Source organism: Crinia signifera, chromosome 1 (genome assembly GCF_055691185.1).
Source record: "Crinia signifera chromosome 1, ASM5569118v1, whole genome shotgun sequence".
Taxonomy (NCBI): Eukaryota; Metazoa; Chordata; class Amphibia; order Anura; family Myobatrachidae; genus Crinia; species Crinia signifera.
Window position 1 is genome coordinate 471887742 of NC_139217.1, and position 23457 is coordinate 471911198.

Sequence of the window (23457 nt, forward strand, 5' to 3'; positions counted from 1 at the left end):
ATGATTGCCAGCACCTGTGGTGACACCTTTCTTATCAGTTACCTAGCTCCCCACAGGTGCTGGCAATCCTATATTATCCATACCACCCAGCATGCCCCTCTCCAGGAGGACACAATGCTCTGTTCCTGGACTTCCCTGGTAATGTATGATTGCCAGCACCTGTGGGGAGCTAGGTAACTGATAAGAAAGGTGTCACCACAGGTGCTGGCAATCATACATTACCAGGGAAGCCCAGGAACAGAGCATTGTGTCCCTGAAGGGGAGGGTCAGGTAGACAACATGAGTTAAATGTCCTCAGCTGATCCACTGCGCAGTAACTCCCGTCCCATCACCCACATGCAGCTCACACAGATGTGTGCCGTGTATTCGGCAGAGTAACTTTCCATATCTGTAGGGGGAGCTATGAATAGAAGAGGGGACTGGCCGGCCCTCTCTCCTGTTCCTGGACCCACGGAAGCAGTTCAGCTGTGTCTGTGCAACTGGTTACGGTGAGTCAGCTCTTGGACGCTCTGATGTTTCAGTAAATCTGGAAATCCTGACATGCCAGAACTACAACACTGTCCTCAAATTGGGGCAGATGTATTAAGCCTTAACAAGAGATAAATGCAGGGGTGATAAGGAGAGATAAACGTCCAGCCAATCAGCTCCTTACTGACTTATTTCAATCACAGCCTGTAACATGGCAGTTGGCAGGTGATTGGCTGGACGTTTATCTCTCCTTATCACCCTGGCATTTATTTCTTGTTAAAGCTGAATACATCTGCCCCAATGTTTGTAAAACTTTCAGACAAATGAACAATGCAAACAGAAACGCATCTGCCCTCAGACCGCGGGTCAGTGGGACCCTCCGCAGAGCAGACCTCTGATTGGTCGTCTGATTGTGCGCACTGTAATGTCTGAGGCCTCGCCTGGCGTGTTTACTGATCACTGACAGATTATGCAGCCGTCCTGCCTGCACACGTTCTCATGGGACGTGGTGGAATGGTCTACACACTAGGTAGACATGCAATAGATCGACTAACAATGGTCAACACATAAAATGACGACATGAGTGTCACACCTTTTATTTATTTTAACATTTTCCTGCTTGGCACCAAACCCGCAGCATGGTGAGTGTATGTGCTACATTAACTGGGGGGCCATGTTGACATTGACTATAAAAAAACAAACCCTGAAAACATTTTCCAGGTCGACATTTTGCTTGTGTCAACCTTTTTGACCATGTCAACCTATTACATGTCAACACTTGCCTATGTCGACCTGCTGCATGTCAACCTTCTGTTGTCGACCTTGTGACTGTGTTCCTAGACATTCTGGACAGAAGGAGAGAGAACATACAGGAAGTACCACACGCATAACCCTCTGAGGCACTTATGTATTATATAGCTTCCCTTCTGGACCTGTAACTTGGTGGGACTGCTATGCTCTTACTGGTGCCTGTCCTTGTGTTTCCCTCCTATGTCCCTATAGATTGTAAGCTTGCAGCAGGGCCCTCCTACCTCCAAGACACTGTAACGGAATCTGCTGCGCTATATAAGAACCTGTAACGGAATCTGCTGCGCTATATAAGATGCTGTAACGGAATCTGCTGCGCTATATAAGACACTGTAACGGAATCTGCTGCGCTATATAAGACACTGTAACGGAATCTGCTGCGCTATATAAGACACTGTAACGGAATCTGCTGCGCTATATAAGACGCTGTAACGGAATCTGCTGCGCTATATAAGACACTGTAACGGAATCTGCTGCGCTATATAAGACACTGTAACGGAATCTGCTACGCTATATAAGACACTGTAACGGAATCTGTTGCGCTATATAAGACACTGTAACGGAATCTGCTGCACTATATAAGACACTGTAACGGAATCTGCTGCGCTATTTAAGACGCTGTAACGGAATCTGCTGCGCTATATAAGACACTGTAACAGAATCTGCTGCGCTATATAAGACACTGTAACAGAATCTGCTGCGCTATATAAGACGCTGTAACAGAATCTGCTGCGCTATATAAGACACTGTAACGGAATCTGCTGCGCTATTTAAGACGCTGTAACGGAATCTGCTGCGCTATATAAGACACTGTAACGGAATCTGCTGCGCTATATAAGACACTGTAACAGAATCTGCTGCGCTATATAAGACACTGTAACGGAATCTGCTGCGCTATATAAGACACTGTAACGGAATCTGCTGCGCTATATAAGACGCTGTAACGGAATCTGCTGCGCTATTTAAGACGCTGTAACGGAATCTGCTGCGCTATATAAGACACTGTAACGGAATCTGCTGCGCTCTATAAGACACTGTAACGGAATCTGCTGCACTATATAAGACACTGTAACAGAATCTGCTGCGCTATATAAGACACTGTAACGGAATCTGCTGCGCTATATAAGAACCTGTAACGGAATCTACTGCGCTATATAAGACACTGTAACGGAATCTGCTGCGCTATATAAGACACTGTAACGGAATCTGCTGCGCTATATAAGACGCTGTAACGGAATCTCTTGCGCTATATAAGACGCTGTAACGGAATCTGCTGCGCTATATAAGACACTGTAACGGAATCTGCTGCGCTATTTAAGACGCTGTAACGGAATCTGCTGCGCTATATAAGACGCTGTAACGGAATCTGCTGCGCTATATAAGACGCTGTAACGGAATCTGCTGCGCTATATAAGACACTGTAACGGAATCTGCTGCGCTATATAAGATGCTGTAACGGAATCTGCTGCGCTATATAAGACGCTGTAACGGAATCTGCTGCGCTATATAAGACACTGTAACTGAATCTGCTGCGCTATATAAGACGCTGTAACGGAATCTGCTGCGCTATATAATACGCTGTAACGGAATCTGCTGCGCTATATAAGACACTGTAACAGAATCTGCTGCACTATATAAGACGCTGTAACTGAATCTGCTGCGCTATATAAGACACTGTAACGGAATCTGCTGCGCTATATAAGACGCTGTAACGGAATCTGCTGCGCTATATAAGTCACTGTAACGGAATCTGCTGCGCTATATAAGACGCTGTAACGGAATCTGCTGCGCTATATAAGACACTGTAACTGAATCTGCTGCGCTATATAAGACGCTGTAACGGAATCTGCTGCGCTATATAAGACACTGTAACTGAATCTGCTGCGCTATATAAGACACTGTAACTGAATCTGCTGCGCTATATAAGACGCTGTAACGGAATTTGCTGCGCTATATAAGTCCCTGTAACGGAATCTGCTGCGCTATATAAGACGCTGTAACGGAATCTGCTGCGCTATATAAGACGCTGTAACGGAATCTGCTGCGCTATATAAGACACTGTAACGGAATCTGCTGCGCTATATAAGACACTGTAACGGAATCTGCTGCGCTATATAAGACGCTGTAACGGAATCTGCTGCGCTATATAAGTCACTGTAACGGAATCTGCTGCGCTATATAAGATGCTGTAACAGAATCTGCTGCGCTATATAAGACGCTGTAACGGAATCTGCTGCGCTATATAACACACTTTAATGGTATATGCTGCGCTATATAAGACACTGTAAATAAATAATATCAGCGTTAGTGCTGGGATAATGACTTTTTTACTCAGGCAGCCCAAGTCCAATTTTAAAATAAAGAAATAAGCAGGGAATAGGGTCATAAACTAGTTTAATCGAAAAAACGCCATTAAGATAGTTTATCAATTTATGCCAGAAAATCCTGATCTTTCTGCACTCCCACAAATGATGGTAGTACGTGGCACCTGTGGTGCATAGTTACCTTCCCTCCTGCATTCAGCAGGAGACTCCCTCACTCCAGCACTATACCAAGTACAGTATCTCTTACTTACTGCTTTGGGCTCATCTACATTTGCATATGAGTCATTTTAAAAGATTCCCCTCAGATGTAGCAGTACACACCCACGCTTCTAGGTGCCACTCTTCTTCTCTTTTCACAATCTCTCCATATATGGATCTAGACACGCCCTTTGGATGGAGCATGACACGCCCCCTCAATGAGGAGCTGTGCAAAATTCTGCTACCAACTATAAATTCCCTGAAACTAGTGTTCAAAAGTAGGCAAGTATGCCACACTTTGGGCATAGCCCAAGGTTATCCAGTCCAAAATGACTTCTTTGTTGTTGGGATATGTATGCCCTATTCAAACCTTTCGGCTGTGTCTTCTGTAAGGAGGTAGCCTGGATATATTTTAATGTGGTATCACATTTTTTAAGAATATAAGAAATCTCTGTGAGTGCGGGAAAATCCCCCTTCCAATTCAATTCCAGTGGGTGTCTCAGTAAATCTTTATCACAAGATATAAAAGTGAAAGGTATAAATATCTAAAACTATAACCCAAAATGTTCTGTAATGAGTGAGGACAGCACTGCGTCTGGTGTGTCAGTAGTTTCCTATGCTATTGGTAACGTTTGTGCAAAGTGCCTTTCACATAATGGCACATTGGCCCTTATTCTAGTTCACTCTTTCTGACAAAATCCTTCTTAGTTGGACAAAACCATCTGCACTGCAGGGGGTCAGATGTAAAATGTGCAGAGAGAATTAGATTTGGGTGAGTTATTTTGTTTCCGTGCAGGGTAAATACTGACTGCTTTAATTTTACACTGCAATATAGATCTCACTTTGAAGTAAAACCCCACCCAAATCTAATTCTCTCTGCACAAGTAACATCTGCCCCACCTGCAGTGCACATGGTTTTGCCCCTCTAAGAAGGATTTTGTCAGAAAGAGTGAACTATAATAATACCCAGAGTTCCTTGCGTGAAAGAGGGTAAGGGGGTATTCCGATTCCTCCCTCTGATTTTGGTAAGTAGAATCTCGCTAGGGGTATTCTGTGTTTTTTTTTCCCCGCCCATATAAACTTTGCAAATATTGAGTTAATTACAGTTACAGTCAGTGGAAGCATCTGTACTATATAACACAATACTTTAGATTACAGTTATCTTGCTCATTAAAGACCGTGGCAACGAGATCCAATTGTCCAGTGATTTGGTAATTGAATCAATGATCGGTTTCATATTAAGAGTACAATGAATCCGATTGTAGAGGAATTTGATAGAACGAGGGCTGCATAGGCACAAGTGCATTTAAGAGCCTGTGAATTTAGTGATTGTTTAAATAAAGTTATTGAAGAAAGCAGATAACCCAAGGAGAGGCTTATGGGGTCAGGGCCATCTTAACAGCAGTGTGGGCCCCTGGGCAAAGCAATGCACTGGGGCCCTTACCCATTCTCCCCTCCTAGGGCTGGGGGATGCTATCAGCAGCAGCTTTGATGTCCCAAGGGTGGCAGGGGGTGATCTATCTTCCACTCAACATGTAGGACCTGGGGCAGTAACTTCTTCTAATTACTCCTTTACTGCACAGGTGGTGGGAGGGTGAACATTAACGTGTGGAAGGGGGAACTGTGCTGAATGAAGGGTCCCTTGTAAATGACTGCCAGGGAGGTAGGGGGTGTTTTATACGCAGGGGAGGGTTGAATAATGGAGTGGGCTTAATATTCGTCATTTTCCGGTGGAAGGGCAGCTTGTTTGACTGTAGATATCGCCATTATCTGGAAATAGATTTCTTAGCCGTCAATAGTATAAAAACCTAGAGTCCCAACTTTCAGGAGGTGCTGGGGACTTGGGGATCAGAGATCAGGAGCCAGAGCAATCCATTGACAAAAATATAAAACTGTACACCAGACGTTTGGAGCTGGAGCAGGGACCGGCTGCTGGAAGGCTGATATCTCTGGTTCTGGGCATGATAGAGACAAGCCGCTAGTGTCCACAGAAAGGGGAGATTCCCAGCTTTTGGAATATACTGTACCTTCAGAAAAACCGTAAGTCAGAGAAAACCTGAGAAATATGACTGGAAAATGCAATTAACCGGTCGGATGTGGACTGCTGCTTTGAAGTAGGATATCTCCAGTTTCCCAGGGCCGATTTTCAAAATTCTGGTATCCCTGGAAAAAGGGGATTCTCAGCTATCAGGATAGGGCCTTTATACATCTGGGGCAAGTGCCCAATAAGCCCATACGAAAAGACGGCCCTGTATGGGGTGTGTGACAGGTGTGTTGACCCATTAGGTAAAGGGGCGTTAGTTTAGAGAGGGGTATATTAGGAGAAGTCTGGGGATGCTACTAAGGCGCTAATGAATTATGTTGTTGGCCTATACATTACTTAACTCTTATGCCTAGAAATAACTGACACAAACACCTTATCTAAAATAACGACACGGACACCAACTGCGTAAGTTTAAAAAGGTCATGATTATTTATTGAAGTGGTATGACCCCTATTTGTATAAGGGATGGCAAAGAAAGCACTTGAGACCAGCACCAGTCCCGGGTGTTGCCATGGTAGCGACCGGAGCGCCCCAATCAACACCCCTTCTTGTGGGGTACAGCCCGCGCTGTGACAGACATACCGCCCCCTTCTATTGCATGGCGCGGACCTTCCATGAAGTGTCCAACGCCCCCAGCCGGTGCATGGGGACTCGCCCGCCTTCTTGGCAAAGGGGGGGCAATACCACACAGAGACCACCTGACACCCCACCTGACTGCTGGTCGAGAGCGCCTTCTCGCCGATTGTTAACTAAAGATATAGAATCAAATGTCCAAATTTGGAGGATGGCCATAGGCCAGGTAGCACAGAGGAAAAGGGTAGGGAGGGTGGGTTCTGATCCCTAATATACCCCTCTCTATGCTGACGCCCCTTGCTACCTGATTGGCAGTTCTAACTGCCACTCAAATGTTATTTCCCTAGGCTTTACACTGATGCTTCTATACCTTTACAACAAATTCACAATCTCTTAAATTCCCTCGAGCCTATGAGGCCCTCACTCTATCTTCCTCTTGGAGTCTGGAACCCAACCCTCCCACTTCCCTTTCTCTCTTCTGTGCTACCTGGTCTTTGCGACTGTCACGTAATTCGGTTTAACCTAAATTTAATTGAAATCGTTGAGAAGGCGCTCTCAACCAGCGGTCAGGTGGGCACTGTGCGGTATTGTGCCCCTTTGCCAGGATGGCTGGTGAGTCCTGCCTCCGCGGGGGGGGGGGGGATGTTGGTCACTTCCTGGAAGTGTCCTCGCCATGCCATAGAAGGGGCGGTGAGCCGTCACAGCGTGGGCTGTACCATGCGATAGGGGCAGGGCTGCCAAGAGAAATCCTGGGCCCCGGTACATCAACTTCCAGGGGCCCCCATGGGGGTGACACGGCATGTTAAGGGTGTGTTTAGCACATGAGAAGAACCCACTCCCAGGAGCATGGCAGCATAAATATACACACAAAAAGCCATTCACTTACCCATATAAATACCCCCACTGTAGACCCATCTCTCCATCCCCGCCGGGCGCCCGGGTCCGTCCTACCGGAAGTGCTTTGCAACGTACTTCCGGTAGGAAGTCAGGGCACACTCACGTGCGTTCCACTTATCCTGCTCCACTTTCAACTGCCCGGCAGTATCCAGCTACATCATAAAGGCAGATCCACGGCACTCATTCACTGGGGTCTAAATTAAAATCGCCTCATCTGTTACAGCTGGGTGCCGTGGATCCGCCTGTCATGAGCTGGGTACTACCAGCCAGTGAAAGGGGGAGCAGTGGAATGCACGTGAGTGTGCCCTGACTTCCTACTGTGCGCGATAGGGGAAGTAGGGTGCCGAGCACTTTTGGGAAGATGGATCCGGGTGCCCAGCGGTGACTACAGTGGGGGTATTTACATGGGAAAGTGAATGTCTTTTAGAGTGTATATTTATGCTTTGGAGAAGACCGTTCAGAGTTAAGGAGCCCATAGACGCTCCGTTCTTCTGCCGTCCTTTTAGTACTATGCGATGCGCACTCCCGCGCATCACATAGTACAGTACAAAAGTACAGTACAAAAAGTATGTGCTGCACATACTTTTTGTACTTGGTTTACATCGCATTGCATGCACAATGCATGCACCAGGCATGTGATGCGATGTGTACTTTAAAAGTACAAAAGAGACAGGAAAAATGGAGCGTGTATGGGCTCCTAAACTCACATCTGAAGAAAGCTAGTTAGACATCACTGACTCCACCACTATGTGGCACATTTATAGAGACCGCTCTATAGGCAACTGCAGAAAAAGTGATGATGACCACAGCAGAGACATTCAATATGGTTTTCTAAAGTGTGCTTGAAAAATGATGGAATCTGTTTGGTTGCTATGGAGAAAGTCACCTTTTATATTGTTAATAAATGATTTTCATGAATGTAAAAAAAAAAAAAGCTATATATTTATATATATAGATAGATAGATAGATAGATAGATAGATCTATAGAGATTGATAGATAGATCTATAGGAGGGGTGGGGAACCTTTTTTCTACCGAGGGCCATTTGGAAAATTTGAAAACCCTTCGAGGGCCATATAAAAATTATCAATTATCGGCATATACGCGTGGGCATTATACACAGGGCAGCGGCATATACATGTGGGCATTATACACAGGGCAGCGGCATATACATGTGGGCATAATACACACGGGCAGCGGCATATACATGTGGGCATTATACACAGGGCAGCGGCATATACATGTGGGCATTATACACAGGGCAGCAGCATATACATGTGGGCATTATACACAGGGCAGCGGCATATACATGTGGGCATTATACACAGGGCAGCGGCATATACATGTGGGCATTATACACACTGGCAGCGGCATATACATGTGGGCATTATACACAGGGCAGCGGCATAAACATGTGGGCATTATACACACGGGCAGCGACATATACATGTGGGCAGACACACCATAAAAAGTGACAGTGTGGAGGAAGGGGGGGTGTCACCCCCAAACAGGTTAATGTGATTATGTCTGATTATGATAATCAGACATAATCACATTAACCTGTTTGGGGGTGAATCCAGGGGTAAATGACAACCCCTGGATCTGTCAGTCACTGGGGAAGGGAGGGTGAGAGAAGCAGCATTTACCTTTACAAGTTTACACTGATTTAGCTGCGGCACCACAGCGTGATGGCTGCTGCTGCTGCGGCTGCTGTACTCTGACCTCCGATGCTCCCGCCCATGCAGTGCAATGCATGGCGGGCGCATCCCAAACCTCGCGAGTCCCCCTCCCTACCACCCGCATCACGCCTTCTGCACATCTCCCCCGGCTATATTACCGATTAATCAGCCGCCCGCCTATATTACTGATGTATCAGCCGCCCGCCCGCCTATATTACATACCAGCCGCCAGGGATGGCTGCTGCCGCCGGGGAGATGTGCAAAAGACGCGCCCGCCAATCACAGTGGCTGTGGAGGTGATGCGCCAGCAGTGATTGGCGGGCGCGTCTTCTGCACATCTCCCCGGCGGCAGCAGCAGCAGCCATCCCCGGTGGCTGGTATGTAATATAGGCGGGCGGGCGGCTGATACTTCAGTTTTATAGGCGGGCGGGCGGCTGATTAATTGGTAATATAGCCGGGCGGGTGGCTGTTTAAAAAGTAATATAAGTGGGCGAGCCGGACATACTGGGTGCGGGGGCCATATCCGGCCCGCGGGCCGGTGGTTCCCCACCCCTGATCTATAGAGATAGATAGATAGATAGATAGATAGATAGATAGATAGATAGATCTATAGAGATAGATAGATAGATAGATAGATCTATAGAGATACATAGATAGATAGATAGATCTATAGAGATACATAGACAGATACATAGATAGATAGATCTATAGAGATAGATAGATATGGAGAATAATTAAGTATTAAGAGGCAGGGCAGAAAAAAATGTACTTACAGGGCATGACTCGGAGGCAGCCAGTTTCAGGAGCTCCTCTGGCTCCAGCCTGCACTTCATCTTCCCCTGTCACATGCCGCGCGTCCTTGCACGTGACCTGACCTTCTGACCTTCCCCTCTCGCGTCTCAAGAGCTGTGCTCTGCAGCAGACACAGTTTCTCTGCAGACGCTCCGCAGCTGGATGCCGGCCTCTGTCACTGTCTGCAGACTGCAGATCTGCACACAGTGAGAGTGACACAGGCTGCCGCTGCTGACCCGCACCCCCGCTAAACCGCTGCCTTAAAAAACGTTTTTTTTTTTCCCAAAAAGTGTGTCTTTGTGTCCCCTGGCCCGGGCCCCCCTGATAGGCCCGGGCCCAGGTAAAATGTATCCTCCCCCCCTCCCTCTCGGCGGCCCTGGATAGGGGGTGTTATGGATAGGGGCATTTCAGTCGCCGCCAGGACTAGCACCCTTGACTGGAGCTGGTCTCAAGCACTTTCTTTGCCATCCCTTTACCATAGGGTTATACCACTTACATAAATATAAATGACCTTTTAACTTGTGCAGTTGTTTTCTGTGTCGTTATTTTAGGATGTGTGCCAGTGTGAGTTATTTTATAGTTCAGTAGGCGCCCTAGAATACCCAAGTATTTTAGTGACTTTTAAGAAATCGTTAACTGAGTTAGTCTGGGGTCATCTAAATAATGGGAAAATAGGGGGGGGGGGGTGGTATTTAAAAGTAGTAGTTGTGATGTATCATAGATTACCTTGAAGCCTGTGAAGGTTCCAGAGAAATGTATTATTTGCATAGAAGTGTGTGGATTGGATAAGAAAAGCAACGTAATGTCGGCAAACAGACTTCATTTCATTTCCTGATGGAATACCGGAGTCATCCTTAGTTTAATCACCAACGGTTCCAGTGCTACTGAAAATAATAAAGGGGAAAGGGGGCAACCCTGTCCCTCTGAAAATAGAGAGAGGGGGGATAGAGAGTTTTTAGGCAATATTTGGGAAGAAGTGTTATAATACGGAGCCTTTTTTCACATCAATAAGTTTTTTTATTGAAAATTTTCATAGACATGGGGTACACAAAAAAGAAGTAGGGAAACAGAACCATAGGGGGAGAGGAGGTCACACAGGGTCCAGTGATATACATAAAAATATAAATAATTATATGCAAGAACATCACAGTTTAGACAGCTCGGTTTAGGTATCATCTGGGATAGAGATAGCTGTTGGGGAGGTAGTTTCTTTCTCATTGAGACTAAATTATAACGGGCTTACTCAAGATTGGTTGGGGAAATACTGAGCTCCTTCACCTCGGTGACATATGTGCACCAGTAAGCCCATTGGACTATTGGTGTGATGCCAAACAGGTGTAAGATATGAATTCCGTTTCTATAATGAAGATGATATGATAATATAGAGCCTTAATCAAGTGTGTGAAGTCATCCGGCACTCCGAACCGCCGCAGTGCCTCAAACAGATGATACCGTGTAACCAGATCGAAAGCTTTCTCTGCATCTAAGGAGAGAATTGCGTGTGGGCCAGGAGGGAGAGAATTGCGTGTGGGCCAGGAGGGAGAGAATTGCGTGGGGGGCCAGGAGGGAGAGAATTGCGTGTGGGCCAGGAGGGAGAGAATTGCGTGTGGGCCAGGAGGGAGAGAATTGCGTGTGGGCCAGGAGGGAGAGAATTGCGTGTGGGCCAGGAGGGAGAGAATTGCGTGTGGGCCAGGAGGGAGAGAATTGCGTGTGGGCCAGGAGGGAGAGAATTGCGTGTGGGCCAGGAGGGAGAGAATTGCGTGTGGGCCAGGAGGGAGAGAATTGCGTGTGGGCCAGGAGGGAGAGAATTGCGTGTGGGCCAGGAGGGAGAGAATTGCGTGTGGGCCAGGAGGGAGAGAATTGCGTGTGGGCCAGGAGGGCCGCATGACTGCAGCCACTGCCTAGCTATTACTAAGTTATCAAATAATAGTTTGCTGTGATAATAATTTTTATTCGTTTCTGTAGGTTATTTTGAAATTGTTGGTGTGAGGCTGATAATTTATTTTGTGTATTAATATATAATTGCGTTGTATCCTTGTTCCTTTTAGAGCAGTAAGAAACCCTTTCACCTCGAAGCACTGACTTCTCTGCCTGCCAAAACAATATTGGTGATGTGGATTTGGTGGCAGCGTTATTGTATGTGTAGGTGACCCAAGAATGTTCCAACATATCCCCAAACTTTTTTGAACTAGATAAATGTGCTGGGTATCTCCAATGGCCTTTTGTCGAAGGTCAATCCAGCAAGTGGCGAGATATGATGGTGATGTCACTGTGTATTTGCTTTCTGAATGGGCTTTGTAAATAAACAAGGTAGCATGGATGGTGTAGTGGTCAGCATTCCTGCGTCGTGCTGTAAAATGACCTAATCTTTGCATTTCTCCATTGCTGTTTTGTAGGAGTAATTTACGGAAATGTCCAGCTCCCACCATTCTCCCCTCCTGGGCATCTCTGGAGCCGCGCAACATGCAGTGCAGAACCTCTCGCGCCACCGCCTAGCTCTGCTCTGCGCAGCGGGCCTGGGAGTCATTGCCTCATGGATGTGGTGGAGGAGGAACCGCCTGGAGATCCGGCATGTCGGCACTGTGTCCCAGCTCCTCATATACCCCATCAAGTCCTGCCGAGGGGTCTCCGTCCAAGAGGCTGAGTGTATAGAGCTGGGTTTGAGAAATGGAGAACTGGAAGATCGCCACTGGCTGGTGGTGACCGAGGATGGGCACATGGTAACGGGTAGGCAGGAGCCACGGATGGTCCTCATTTCTGTGACTGGTTGTGGTGACTCCCTCTGTCTGGAGGCACCAGGGATGGAGAAGCTTGTTGTACCAGTGTCTCTACCCAAGAGCAACAAAGTTCTCGACTGCCGGGTATTTGGGTGTGACATCCAGGGTCGGGACAGTGGAGATGAGGCCTCTCTTTGGCTCACTACCTATTTCCAAAGCAGCAAGCCTTACCGTTTGGTGCATTTCGAGTCGGAAGCTATGAAGCCACGCAAGTCCAAAAATGTGGAGAAGCCATTCAGGGAAAAAGACCAAATTGCTTATCCCGATGCCAGCCCCATCATGCTGCTTTCTGAGACATCCCTAGAAGATCTGAACCAACGTATGGAGCAACCAGTGTCTCTGGGGAACTTTAGACCCTGCATCGTTGTGTCCGGCTGCCAGGCCTTTGCCGAGGATGGTTGGGATGACTGGAAGTGGGCACAACCAGGTTGAAGCGGGTCATGGCCTGTGGTCGTTGCATCTTGACCACTGTGGACCCAAACACTGGAGTTCTGAGCCGCAAGGAACCTCTGGATACGCTGAGAACCTTCCGGCAGAGTGATGCCTCCCTGAGCCACCTATACAAGACCTCTCCCCTGTTCGGCCAGTATTATGGTGTGGAGCAAACCGGGAGACTGAGAGTGGGGGATCCGGTGTATCACGTGGTCCGTAGGGGTTAGCAGTGTTTGTGACATATTTCAATAAAGTCTTCATAAATCATGACACATGGGTTGTTGTGCACTCCTTTACTGTAAGAAACTAGGATGAGCGGGTCCTGTGCTCAGAGAACTGGGCCCACCCAAAACTTCCCAGTCCGAGCCGGGGTCTGAGTCTGGCTTGGGTTTTCCCGCCAGACGCTGATACCACACCAAGGCAAAACCTCATCCTGCGGTTTGAGTCTCTCAGGTTTTGGATTCTATATAAATCCCCACTGATCAGTGCCATAGATAAAGTGGTGCTGGCCTGTCTGTCGTAACAGTCAAGGGAGAGTTCAAGTGTGTCCACGGTGGCGATGTATAGTCCCGACCTTTCCAATACTCCACAGGAAGAGGAGGCTCCTTCCACACCCTTTGCTAGTGTTGGGAGGAGCAGCGACAGTCAACGTGCTGACATTGAGAGTGAGGATGTCACTGTAGAAGTACACCAGGAATATGAGGATATTGGTGTGCTGGTGCTAATGAAAATGTTGACGATGAGGAATCTTTTTTTTTTTTAATCAACTTTTCATTAAGCAGATCAAATCAATTACAATAATCATATCCAATCTGACAATTATAAACTGATCTTGGAGAGCATTACTGTTGTACATACTGTATAGCTATTATGAGATGATCCATTTTAAATTAATGGGGAAGGAGGAAGACCTCCTAAATCTAGGGGCAAAAAGTGCCCGATAGAGACAGGAAGAAAGAGAAGAGCAGAAAAAAGGAGAGCTAACAGGAAAGAAGTGCCCTTGGGGCAGACCCTCGGAAGAACGCTTATTCAGTTAGGTAGAGTATCCAAAAAGAGAAAATGAAAGGAATGTGGATGAAACAGTTGGAGCTAGCCAGGGGTTCCATCCATTGATGTTTTGGCAGAGTGGTTTATTATACTCGTCAAGTATTTCATTTTATATATGTGCCAAATACAAGCTATAATAGTTTTCAACGAAGTGGCGATAGTTTTCTTCCAGTCTAATGCAATTTGACATGTAACCAAAATAATATACAACGAATCATCTTCTTTAGATTTTTAGTTAAATCTGGGAAATGCAATAGAAGTAGGAAAAATTTGGGGTCATAAGGGATTGGAGTCCCAAGAATCTGTGAAATGAGATGTATGACCTCTTTCTATAATATCCATATTTTTGGACCGGACCACCAAATATGCAGGAATGTGCCTTCCTCCAGCATCTGTCCGAGGTGTCCGGGTACATGTAGACAGTCGAGAAGTTACATAGTACCATATATTTAGCAATTTGTATACATTTTCTTTGATTCTAACACATGGGTCTTCAAACTGCTGTCCTCCAGATGTTGTGAAACTACAAATCCCAGCATGCCTTGCCACAGTTTTGCTATAAGGGAGTGTTAAAACTGTGGCAAGGCATGCTGGGATTTGTAGTTTCACAACATCTGGAGGGCCACTCCAAACATCACTGTCCAGGACACACTAGCAGTTGATGTGACCCCACTTTTTGAATTTACAAATTGTACCTAACCCTAAATTACCTAGTTTTATTAGGACAATCTCCTCTGGTCTTCTCAGCCTGATGCTCCCTATAACAAAGGTCAACTTTGTTATGTAAAGAAATTAGGTCTTCCAAGTTAGAAGGAAGATCCTGGGTTCACAAATCATCCTTTAATGCAGGGCTGGGCAACACCGGCCCTCCAGATGTTGATGAACTACACATCCCAGCATGCCTTGCATCAGTTTCAGCATGGCCACATAGCAGTGGTCACCACTGCACAGATATAATCCCTGAGCTCTCACACTGTAGCATACAGGGGAATGGCACAGTACAATGTTGGACTTTGCTCGGCAGAGTACATTTCCGTATCTGTGAATAGCAGAGGGGCTGGGCCGGGCCTCTCTCCCATTCTTGGCCTCACGGAACTGAATTCATCTGAGGATTAAGCAGGAGGAAATCTGCAGCAGCTGTGTCTGTGCAACGGGGAACGGTGAGTCTGCTCTTCTGTCCTCTGTGGGCTTTTTCAGTAGATCTGGAAATCCTGGCCTGCCATAACTAAATGCATAGATCTGTCCTCAGCTAGAGTCCAGGGGAAACCACAACAGATCTTACTGTGCCTGATTCAGGTGCGCACACAGATCCTGCGCCAGTTTGATTTCTTCTTGCGGATTTTCAAGTATTCAAATATGCAAATCACTGCTTGATTATTCCTCTACTGCACTTCCATGCGCCGGACTCGCAGCCCTAGAAGTGGCGAGCGGGCACCACAATGTGGGGGCACAGTGTCACGTCAGATTCTATGGGATCTGCTGAAACAGCCCTGCAAAAATGGCCGCCGCCTTGTTGGAGACACACACACACTGGATTCCTAGAGTGCTGCTGTGAGCCTGAATCACTCTGGCAACAAGCATGTAATCCCCCTGGCAATGAGCATAGAAACCCCTGGCAACAAGTATGTAACACCTGAAAACAAGCATGTGACCTACCATGGAGCATGTAGGTAAAAAAATAAATATCATTTGTTGCGCAGGATCCAGTCACTCCAGCATTGATGCACCATCGGTCATAACTAGGGTGACCAACTCATCCCTTTAATCCGGGACACATATTAATTACACAGGTTCTGTGGCAGTTTAAAACCAGGTGAAAGCCAGCCACAGAACCTGTGTAATTAATATGTGTCCCGGATTAAAGGGATGAGTTGGTAACCATAGTCATAACATCGACTCATGGGGTTCCCCCTACCTAGTGCACAACATCCTTGTAGGTCAATGAGCAAATGGCCACTGTGGGTGCCCATGGCACTGCCATACCCACCCATTATACACCCATGACTCCTCCACTGTTTGCGGTTACTTCAGGTCCCCACCCTGAAATGACCGGCGATCGGAGTAGTCTTCACAAGTCATGAGCAAACGCCATTGCACACGGTTCCTCCACGCAGCCGAATGTGAAAGAACTGAGGCGCCTGCTCATAGCGCCCGTGCGCACTGTAATACCGATTGGTGCATCCTTATGTCACCATTGGTCACAACATGGAAACTTGCAGCAAATAATTGACAAGTCATCATAAACAATAGGAAGAGGAACAAAGGCAGATCGCGGGCAGGAAACCAGTGCAATAATCGGTACGTTTACTAAGATGGGATGTTGTCATGGGCAACCAATCGGAATCCATCTGTTATCTTCATACAGTCAACACTAGGACCCATAACCATGTCCCATACACGCTTCAGGCATGGGGACCCCAACTTCCAGGCTGTATCAGTAACTCCCCCTAATATCAGTGAGTGACAGGTACTGGGAAGCCCTCCCCCGAGTTCCGTGTTCCTGAATACATTTCACATTTACACCCAGAACACGAGAACGTAACCAGAGTACGGACCATCGGGATCTAACACCCAGATTAGACTAGAGAGGTGTTCCACAACAGGGGCTGGTGACCCCAAAATCACACGATGCAGACCCCCCTGATCTCAGCCTATCCAGCACTAGATGTGCCAATACTGAGAAGAAATAAAATACTTTAGTACAGGGGTTCCCAAACATTTTGGAATCACGGTGTCCTGGAGTATCAGAATTTTTTTTGTGGCACCCTTAGGCTGAAAGTTTCGGTACTTGTGAGTTATCCGGGCTGCCGATTTTGTCCTTAAGTTTGGTTAACTTAAGGACACCCGACCGACGCGATGCCCACGATTTAGCTCCAAATCGGGGGCATCGCGTCGGTCGTGGCCGTTATAAGGGGCCGCGACGCGATGCCCCCGATTTCCCATAGACAGTAATGTTAAAAGACACGATATCGGGGGCATCGCGTCGGTCGTGGCCGTTATAAGGGGCCGCGACGCAATGCCCACGATTTCCCATAGACAGTAATGTTAAAAGACGCGATGGACCCGATTTCCCATAGACAGCAATGTTAAAATAAAATTACAATGTGAAATTGGGCAATATGTTTTTAAAAAAAATGTTTCATGGCCCCCCACCACCGTTAACGCCACCCCGCTATTGACGCCAACCCGAAGCGTGGCGAGCGCAGCGGTACGCGTCCTCCGACCTTTTCATACCCCTACTATCCACTAGGGCGTGGAGTGAGAATAGAATAGTGTGGCGAGCGCAGCGAGCCACCGAGCCCGAAGCGTGGCGAGGGGACGCGGACACCTGTGAAGCCCGCAAGGGCACGCGGATACCTGTGAAGGTGTCCGCGTCCCCTCGCGGGGCTCGCTGCGCTCGCCACGCTTCGGGCTCGGTGGCTCGCTGCGCTCGCCACACTATTCTATTCTCACTCCACGCCCTAGTGGATAGTAGGGCATGAAAAGGTCGGAGGACGCGGACCGCCGCCCCTCGCGGGCTCGCTGCGCTCGCCACGCTTCGGGTTGGCGTCAATAGCGGGGTGGCGTTAACGGTGGTGGGGGGCCATGAAACATTTTTTTTAAAAACATATTGGCCAATTTCACATTGTAATTTTATTTTAACATTGCTGTCTATGGGAAATCGGGTCCATCGCGTCTTTTAACATTACTGTCTATGGGAAATCGGGTCCATCGCGTCTTTTAACATTACTGTCTATGGGAAATCGTGGGCTTCGCGTCGCGGCTCCTTATAACGGCCACGACCGACGCGATGCCCCCGATTTCGGGCGCGATGAAAAAATCGGCAGCCCGGATAACTCACAAGTACCAAAGTTTCTTATTGAGTACTTTAAAAAATATATATATTAAAGTAAATACATTGTGTTTATATGTGATGCTTAGGTCCAGTTATGTTGTAAAGGACGGGATTCACTTCGGTTTGTTCACATATTGTATGCTGGGAAGCAGCAAGCACTAATTTCCCTATTACATTGACCATTAATAAAATTAATTGGCCCTAAACCACCTTCCCAGGGCACACAGTTTGGGAACCACTGCTCTAGTAAATAATGACAGTGATTGTTACTTATCAAACGTATTCCATTATATATTTACTTAGTCCAAAGGTCCCGACATAGTCCACAGGAAGTGTTTATAGAAGCAAACTGTGGGCCTGTATTTACCCAAGATTTTTTTTTTTTTCTTAAAGTTGGAGAGATTGATCAAATCTTGGAGGGAAATTACCAACCAATCAGCTCCTGTCATTCTTCTAGCACAGCCTGTAACAACTCTCCACTTTATCTCTCTCCCAGCTTTGAAAAAAATCTCCCCCGTGTGATTTTTTTTAATTTACATTTTACTTTGCTGAAATATAGGTCCCAGCTGGTACTTGTGGTTGTGGTTAGTTTGTCTACCGCGTCTTTCCGAATGTCAGTAGGTCAACACCAGAATGTCGACATTAACACAATGTCCACACTGACAACAGGTCAATACGGGTACAAGTTTGACAGGGAAAACACATGAAAAATGAGACATGTGTCTTTCGTGGTTTTTCTTCTTATTTCCTGAAATTTTTCATAATTACTTTGGAATCCACCAAGTGAATCCGCGCATGTTTACACGTCCACTCACATACGGCCTCGGGAAGGAAAATGCAATCGATGGTCACTCACATCAAGTGATTTTTCCTCCATTCATAGTGAGAAGTCGGCCAGGACTTACTTTTCATTTGAACGCTGTACTCCAAATTCAGGGCGGGCGCATGTGACACCAACCGCCGGCCCCAAGCAGGCATCAACACGCCTGCGTCTGCAGGGGAACGCCCATAAAATGCTGGGCCCTGCTTCCACCCCCCCCCCCCCCCGCCCCTCCTGGAGTGATTGCCACGTGAGTGTGTAATGCACAGAATGAGTTCCCTCCTGGGGTTTGCACATCTGCGCATATTCGCGCATACGCAATCCCCAGCCATCAGGGACAGGGCTGAATTCGGCCCCCTGCAACGGGTCTGAATTGGCCCCAGCGTCTGGCTAATTCTGTGTTAAATATGATCATATGGGGGGGGGGGTGATTCTGGAATAATTGGTTTGTTTGTAAATGACGTTTGAGTTAATGACAAGTTGAAACATTTTCTGGCTTTATTTTAGTGCAGCGGTTCTCAAACTGTGGGACCTGACCTTCTCAGCATGGGGTCCTGACCTTCACAGCATGGGGTCCTGACCTTCACAGCATGGGGTCCTGACCTTCTCAGCATGGGGTCCTGACCTTCTCAGCATGGGGCCCTGACCTTCACAGCATGGGGTCCTGACCTTCTCCGCATGGGGCCCTGACCTTCACAGCATGGGGTCCTGACCTTCTCAGCATGGGGTCCTGACCTTCTCAGCATGGGGCCCTGACCTTCTCAGCATGGGGTCCTGACCTTCTCAGCATGGGGCACTGACCTTCACAGCATGGGGTCCTGACCTTCTCAGCATGGGGTCCTGACCTTCCCAGCATGGGGTCCTGACCTTCTCAGCATGGGGCCCTGACCTTCACAGCATGTGGCCCTGACCTTCTCAGCATGGGGTCCTGACCTTCTCAGCATGGGGTCCTGACCTTCTCAGCATGGGGTCCTAACCTTCCCAGCATGGGGTCCTGACCTTCTCAGCATGGGGCCCTGACCTTCACAGCATGTGGCCCTGACCTTCTCAGTATGGGGCCCTGACCTTCTCAGCATGGGGTCCTGACCTTCTCAGCATGGGGTCCTGACCTTCTCAGCATGGGGTCCTGACCTTCTCAACATGAGGCCCTGACCTTCTCAGCATGGGGTCCTGACCTTCTCAGCATGGGGTCCTGACCTTCCCAGCATGGGGTCCTGACCTTCTCAGCATGGGGCCCTGACCTTCACAGCATGTGGCCCTGACCTTCTCAGCATGGGGTCCTGACCTTCCCAGCATGGGGTCCTGACCTTCCCAGCATGGGGTCCTGACCTTCTCAGCATGGGGCCCTGACCTTCACAGCATGTGGCCCTGACCTTCTCAGCATGGGGCCCTGACCTTCACAGCATGGGGTCCTGACCATCTCAGCATGGGGTCCTGACCTTCTCAGCATGGGGTCCTGACCTTCTCAGCATTAGGCCCTGACCTTCTCAGCATGGGGTCCTGACCTTCTCAGCATGGGGTCCTGACCTTCCCAGCATGGGGTCCTGACCTTCTCAGCATGGGGCCCTGACCTTCTCAGCATGGGGTCCTGACCTTCTCAGCATGGGGCCCTGACCTTCACAGCATGGGGTCCTGACCTTCTCAGCATGGGGTCCTGACCTTCTCAGCATGGGGCCCTGACCTTCTCAGCATGGGGTCCTGACCTTCTCAGCATGGGACCCTGACCTTCCCAGCATGGGGTCCTGACCTTCTCAGCATGGGGCCCTGACCTTCACAGCATGGGGCACTGACCTTCTCAGCATGGGGTCCTGACATTCTCAGCATGGGGTCCTGACCTTATCAGCATGGGGTCCTGACCTTCTCAGCATGGGGCCCTGACCTTCACAGCATGGGGTCCTGACCTTCTCAGCATGGGGCCCTGACCTTCACAGCATGGGGCACTGACCTTCTCAGCATGGGGTCCTGACATTCTCAGCATGGGGTCCTGACCTTCTCAGCATGGGGTCCTGACCTTCCCAGCATGGGGTCCTGACATTCTCAGCATGGGGTCCTGACCTTCTTAGCATGTGGTAGTGACCTTCTCAGCATGGGGTCAGTGACCAGCGAATGATATGGGTGTTCCCCAGCAGCCTGCAAATGGATGTTTATGTTAAACATCCATTCGCAGCCAGTGCGGGCAAACACACGCTTCGAGGTGGGGGGCGGGGGACCCGGCATTCGCCAGGTGAGGTTTGGTGGACTGGCAAGGCTGCGAATTTGCAGCCTTGCAAATCAACCAGAATAACCCCCATTAAGTATCCTCCGAATGTAAGTAGATGGGACCGCGGCAGATGTCTCTGATACCTGCTGTCATCCCTCCAGTCCCGCATGCAGGGATACGATGCAGCGCGATTCACCAATACCAGATATTGGCCCCCACAACTGTCGCCATCTGAGGATGGCCGTAGCCCATTGTAGCCTATGGGCTAATTTCCGCACTGACTTCCCTCTTGAACCCTCCCTGGAAGTTGCTGATGTGCAGCATGGTCAGCACTAACATGCGCACCCCCCCCCCCCCCCCCCCCATGAGCCGGCAAAGCAGGTCGCAGGGACGGGTTCCTTCTGGAGCCCTTCTCCCAGTGTCTGCTGATTAATGGGATTGCATTTTGCAATATGATCCTGGGTGGTAAGATCCCGCCCAGATCGCATTGAATATGAGATCCATGGTAAATGGCCCGTATATCGTTCCGACCTGCTGTTTAGTTGGCACGTTGGCCAGTATACTTGTACATATAGATTATTTCTAGAATTTGGAGTTGCAGGTGACATTGTTGAGTCTTCGTGTCCTCTCATTTCTTCTCACTGTGTTGAACTAATCTTTCCTTGTAGGCCACGAAGGAGCGAAGTCATCACTGCATCCCACCGCTGCTGTCCTGCAGGAGTAATTTACGGAAATGTCTAGCTCCCACCATTCTCTCCTCCTGGGCATCTCTGGAGCCGCGCAAAGTGCAGTGCAGAACCTCTCACGTCACCGCCTAGCTCTGCTCTGCGCAGCGGGCCTGGGAGTCGTCACCTCATGGATGTGGTGGAGGAGGAACCGCCTGGATCTACGGCATGTCGGCACGGTGTCCCAGCTCCTCATATACCCCATTAAGTCCTGCCGAGGGGTCTCCGTCCAAGAGGCTGAGTGTATAGAGCTGGGTTTGAGAAATGGAGAACTGGAAGATCGCCACTGGCTGGTGGTGAACGAGGATGGGCACATGGTAACGGGTAGGCAGGAGCCACGGATGGTCCTTATTTCTGTGACTGGCTGTGGTGACTCCCTCTGTCTGGAGGCACCAGGGATGGAGAAGCTTGTGGTACCAGTGTCACTACCAAAGAGCAACAAAGTTCTCGACTGCCGGGTATTTGGGTGCGACATCCAGGGTCGGGACAGTGGAGATGAGGCCTCTATTTGGCTCACTACCTATTTCCAAAGCAGCAAGCCTTACCGTTTGGTGCATTTCGAGTCAGAAGCCATGAAGCCACGCAAGTCCAACGATAAGGAGAAACTGTTCAGGGACAAAGACCAAATTGCTTATCCCGATGCCAGCCCCATCATGCTGCTTTCTGAGACATCCCTAGAAGATCTGAACCAACGTATGGAGCAACCAGTGTCTCTGGGGAACTTCAGACCCTGCATCGTCGTGTCCGGCTGCCAGGCCTTTGCCGAGGATGGTTGGGATGACGTGAGAATGGGCACAACCAGGTTGAAGCGGGTCATGGCCTGTGGTCGTTGCATATTAACCACCGTGGACCCAAACACTGGAGTTCTGAGCCGCAAGGAACCTCTGGATACACTGAGAACCTTCCGGCAGAGTGATCCTTCCCTAAGTTACCTGTACAAGACCTCTCCCCTGTTCGGCCAGTACTATGGTGTGGAGCAAACCGGGAAACTGAGAGTGGGGGATCCGGTGTATCACGTGGTCCGTAGGGGTTAGCACCAATTGCTTCTTCTACTCAGTGCATAAATGTCTATTATATCCTAGTAAATGTGAAATGTAATCATGTAATACACAGTACTTAGCTAGCAGTAACCCCTGGGACTGCTAATGACTCTGGTTACCTTGTCTCGGAACTCCAGGTAATCAGGTCTGATGTAGAATGTCTGCACTGGTTACTGCTGGGCCTCTAGATGTCTCACCCAACCAAGAATGAATATAGCAGACCCCAGATATGCGCCTGGAACCCTGGACTTATGGGACTTTCAATGCAATTAGTAGACACTGGATTCTAACGGTGATGTCATAGTGGGGACACAATGAATGAAATACATGTATTACTGCTAAACAGGTCATCAACCTTGTCTGTGTCTGGCTACTATGTTGTAGTTGATTCTTGGGCCATTCCACAGAGCCTCCTGTCTATCATACCCATTGGGTGTCTGTAAATATATATATATTTAGGGTGAGCCGGCACTCGAGGTTCCTGCTCCGTGCCCTCGGTATCTCCGTCTCACCTGGAGGCGGTACAATATACTCCACACCACCGCGGCACTTGAGACTTTCCAAGGAAAACAAACACAAATAGCTGTGCTGATGTTGACGTTTCAGCCTTTATTGGCTTTTGGCAATGCAGCTCACAGCTTTCCATGTGAGCTGCTTTGATAAAAGTCAATAAAGGCTGAAACTTCGGCATCAGCACAGCTATTTGTGTTTGTTTTCCTTGGAAAGTCTCAATTGCCGCGGTGGTGTGGAGTATATTGTACCGCCTCCAGGTGAGACGGAGATACCGAGGGCACGGAGCA

General features: G+C 48.4%; 2 protein-coding genes across 2 annotated transcripts; both read left to right on the forward strand.

Moving 5' to 3' along the window:
- The first annotated feature begins 315 nt into the window (after positions 1-315).
- On the forward strand, positions 316-13260 carry LOC146024051 (mitochondrial amidoxime-reducing component 1-like). The gene is given in 3 exon segments (XM_083155416.1): positions 316-488; positions 12178-12961; positions 12964-13260. Coding segments are annotated over 2 exon segments (1023 nt in total). The 5' UTR covers positions 316-488; positions 12178-12192; the 3' UTR covers positions 13218-13260.
- A 1783-nt stretch (positions 13261-15043) lies between these two features.
- Positions 15044-23184, forward strand: LOC146024067 (mitochondrial amidoxime-reducing component 1-like). The gene is made up of 2 exons (XM_083155417.1): positions 15044-15197; positions 21561-23184. The coding sequence occupies exon 2, from the start codon at positions 21626-21628 to the stop codon at positions 22649-22651; it is 1026 nt and encodes a 341-aa protein (XP_083011543.1). The 5' UTR covers positions 15044-15197; positions 21561-21625; the 3' UTR covers positions 22652-23184.
- Positions 23185-23457: the final 273 nt, after the last annotated feature.